General features: G+C 29.2%; 1 protein-coding gene across 1 annotated transcript in view; it reads left to right on the top strand.

The window, feature by feature from the left end:
• DEPDC1 (DEP domain containing 1) overlaps positions 1-4439 on the top strand; it is an 18463-nt gene that overhangs the window by 4715 nt on the left and 9309 nt on the right. The window contains exons 3-6 of the mRNA XM_012653760.1: positions 104-260; positions 735-853; positions 1281-1411; positions 2838-2889. Of these exons, the coding sequence (XP_012509214.1) occupies positions 104-260; positions 735-853; positions 1281-1411; positions 2838-2889 (459 nt within the window). The remainder of the gene's footprint in view (positions 1-103; positions 261-734; positions 854-1280; positions 1412-2837; positions 2890-4439) is intronic.

Genomic DNA, 4439 nt, shown 5'->3' with positions numbered 1-4439 from the left:
TTGGTAATGTCAATAAATGAGGTTCTTTTGTGATTTTTAAGATAGGCTCTAAAAGTTTGTTTCTGATCTTATATTTTTTAATTGCTCATTATTTTTAAACCAGATTTCCTACAACTTCTCCACTTAAAACTCTTCCACGAAGGCATCCAGAATTGAGAAAAAACAGCATAGAGAACTTTTCCAAAGATAAAGATAGTATTTTTAAATTACGAAACTTATCTCGTAGAACTCCTAAAAAGCATGGATTACGTTTCTCTCAGGTAAAACATCCTTTTACTAGTCACTAGTTTAAATATAATTACCATGTGCTTAATAATAGAATCATTAAAAGTAGGTGATATATTAATATTTAAAGACAATAGTGAAATCTCCTAACCTATATTACATTCTAATAGTGTATGTGTATAATTGTTTGGAACCCATAGAAACTATGATAAAAATGGTAGTAAGACATATTTGAAAATGGTATATAAATACCATTATATAAATATATAAATAATTCCAGTGTGTTTTGTTTTAGATCGATTTGAAAATATTGTGGATAGTCGCAAAACCAAAATCTCCATTACCATATGTTATATTATTTCTTCAGAAAACACTTACCTTATAACTGATGGACTACATTAATAGATTGGACAGATATTAATAGAATTACTAAGTATTAGCAGTGGTGTCTGTTCAATATTTTCTTAGTTTGAGCATAACAGATTTAACCAAAATAATTCTTGTTTCAGGAAAATACAGAGAAAATAAAGCACGCAATAATCAACGAAGATCAAGAAAATTTAGTTGATGATAGAGAAATAAGCCAGGAAGATGTTGAAGAAGTGTGGCGCTGCATTATTCTGATCTAGTAAGATAAAAATAAGTTTAATAAAGTTCCTGAAATGTTTCAATTATTAATTTGACATTTTGATCAAAATATGCAAATGAATAAGAACAGATTAATTCTCAAAGCTTAGAATTTATATATGTTTCTTAATTTATGCTCTCGCTATAACTCTAGTATAGTGGAAATAGAATGTTTCAGTGTGATTTGCTTTTTTCTCTGTATCAACATTATGGCCATAGTTTGGGGTATATACTAAAATCCTTCAAAAGGTATTGAGATAAATATATTTGAAAGTGGATACTAAATATAAACCTTAGAAGTTTGGTTTAAAGAAAAATAAAATATTCTGATGGCTTTGTTTGTTAGCCAGTCATACTCATTAGTATGTATGATCTATCCTGCTTATTTTATGAAGAAAAAAAGATTTTATATTCTTTCTCCTATTTAGCCTGCAAACTATTTTAGGTGTGCCATCGCTAGAAGAAGTCATAAATCCAAGACAAGTAATTCCTCAATATATAATGTACAACATGGCCAATACAAGTAAACATGGAGTTGTCGTACTACAAGACAAATCAGGTTGGTATTAATAAAAGAAATTGGAATTTTTTCATACTTGCTAACTAAGGTTACAGCTATAAGGGGGTGCAGAGAGGCCCAAATGTAGAAAGTAAAATACTTTCATTGAGGGGGAGCATCAGAGGATGTATTGTTTTATCGTAATAGGTACTTTAGTAATAACAGTGAAATAAATTTTAGGTGAGTATTATTCATGCTATTGTAAGAAATATTTTAGCTGCTAAGGTAGATTCATGCGTGATTTTAACAAAATGACAGGGTTAAACATTGAAAAGGTATACAAGTATAATAAAAACTATTGATTAACCACATTTTTATTGGGAGCCTACAACATGTCAGGCATTGTGTTAAAGATTTAGTGATAAACAAGACAGAACATGAAGGTCCATGCCTTCATGAGGCTTACATGACCAGTTACATACAGATTTATAGGGGTCAAAACATATATATGCAAAACCACAGTAACACACAATAAAACAAGCCCAGACTCTCAAGATGAGAATTCTAAAGGGCACTGGCTTTTTTGTATTTTGTATATTTATATTTATATTTATATTTATATTTATATTGATTTAAGATATAGGTAGGAAAATCAGAGAATTCAATCTAGATACATTTCTTATAATCTAAGCTTTTTAATGTATCAATAAATCTCTCAGAATGTTCACTCAATTTTTTGTAATAAATTACTATCTATAGAATTAACTGACATGTACTTTGGGTTTCTTTCTATGGGCAAGAACTTTGAGTTTTTAATTGCAGGAACAATATGTAAATGTCAAAACTGACGAGTTTGCTATGTGGCATATGCACGTGGCTTCAGACCAGTCCCTTCTTCCATTACCTAAAATAACATACTTAATAGTATGTGCTCTCATTTAAGATTTCCATTCTCTGTAACCATAAACTTTTCAAACCAAGTATATTCATGGTTTAGGTGTTTGTGTCAAAAAACTGCAGGTTAGCAGCAATTGAAAGACTTCAAGCAAGCCCTGCTGTAAAAGCACCCTAACATTCAGATAGTTCATTTCAATCATAGGTCTCACCCAAATCAGTAATATTCAAATAGCGTAGCAATAGACAGGACAGAAACAGGGACGAAGAGAAGATAAAAATGAATGTTGAGTTCATATCTGAACACTCCCTGAAAATAATTAATCCTTGATTTCGAGTTAACTAATTGTTTTATGTAATGTGAATAGAGTCAAACTCAAGATCTCTATAACTTTTTCAAACTTTTATATTTTAAAATACTGACTTGACCCTATGTCTTATTAAACATGTAACAGTTTTTAATCCTAGTAATACACATGTGTGAATACATGTATGTATGTATATATAATTACATGTAAATATGAAATTTTAAAATATATTACCATAGAAGTTGTGTGATTTACTAAACAATATTAATTTTTTTTGTGTGTAGATGACCTTCCTCACTGGGTATTATCTGCCATGAAGTGCCTAGCAAATTGTAAGTTAAACAAAATATATGTGTATATATGTTTTATATTGATATTATTTAACAAAAAAACAAAAATTTTTTAAATAATTTATAAAAGTCTTGATAAAATTAAAGTATATTATTTCTCTTGATGTTTAAATGAAAGTCGAGTAAAACTGATTACATTATGGAGGACTTAACTTTTTCTATGTAGAAGATAATTTTTTAATTTAAGCCCATCATATATGGCTCAGTTCACATAAATCATAAAATCATAAGCTAGAGGATCTCAAAGGATTTTTAGGTAAAATCTACACTAATTGCCTCAGTAAGGTACAGAGTTCATGTGACAGCTTGTAAGTGGAAAAGTTTCAACCAGAAATGAAGTCTCACAAAGCCCATTTCTGCCTCTTTGCCATCGTACATGGTTTCAACATTCAAGTTGCTTTATAACATGCTTCTATTCCACTAATGGACGTTGATGTTTATGAAAAAAAAGATCATTTTTTACTAATTAGCAAATTTTTTTTAGCATTTCATTGATCAAGCTTTTCCATAGTGATCAGTGATAATTGATTTTTATAACTTAAGATGCCAGTTCAAGTGCAAAACCCTAATTGCTTTCAAAAATAATTTTTAAAATGTACAAAGGAATAGTTTTCTAAATCATCAAATGGTAAATTATATTTTAATAATTTTAGTTACAAATATAGTTTTCTGGTTCTTAGAAAATTAGTATTTTCTAAAATACTAATGGGGTTTTATTAAATGTTCAGGATACATTTATATTCCTTTGTTGTCCACTGGGTGTCAATATGACAAAATGGCATAGAACAAATAGTGATAAAATCAATAATGTAAGTTTACAGAAATGTTTTATGTATCAAATTAAGGAAAAGATCTTGGTCATAAGCTTAAGACTTTTGAATTTCTCTTTCTACCTTTTCTAACTGCCCTTCTCTTTCTTTCTTTGGCTCATGGTTAGCAATTCATATAAGCGTACTGTACAGGGATTTCTCTGACATCCTGTCTTTAGGGATTTGTGTCTTCCCAGTTCGTGATACACCTGAATGATACCAAATATATAACTTACTGGATTCAAATTTAACAACAACAATGTATTTAGCCAGAGGTAGTATTAAGACTTTTACTTTACTTGCTATTCAATCCCCCATAGTACTCCTGTGAGGTGTAGGAATCAGTAATCAGTATACCATCCCCAATTTTTTTTCCAGTGGAGAAAGCTAAGCCTTAGAGAGTTTTCTGTTAATAGAAAGGAATTAGAGCTCAAACCTAGATTCTCTAAGTTCTATAATTTTAATTGCAGTAAAACATATATTTTCTGTCTTAGAAAACTTTCTAATGATTATCAAATCTTTTATTCTACATACTGAGAATGTTTCTTATATCCTTATAAAACTATTTTGTACTACATAAAACCCATAGTAGCCTTTAACACATTGACTGCTACACTAGAAAAAAAATATTTTACTTGCGGCCATGCTGTTTTATTATGAAAATAGAATAAAAACTTCAAAAACAAATGATCTTTCTAATTTAATGAAAAATTTGTTATTTTTTTGT

Source organism: Propithecus coquereli, unplaced genomic scaffold (genome assembly GCF_000956105.1).
Source record: "Propithecus coquereli isolate 6110/MARCELLA unplaced genomic scaffold, Pcoq_1.0 Scaffold427, whole genome shotgun sequence".
NCBI classification, from domain to species: Eukaryota; Metazoa; Chordata; class Mammalia; order Primates; family Indriidae; genus Propithecus; species Propithecus coquereli.
The sequence above is the reverse complement of the archived record's forward strand: the minus strand, read 5'-3'. Positions and strand labels throughout refer to the sequence as shown.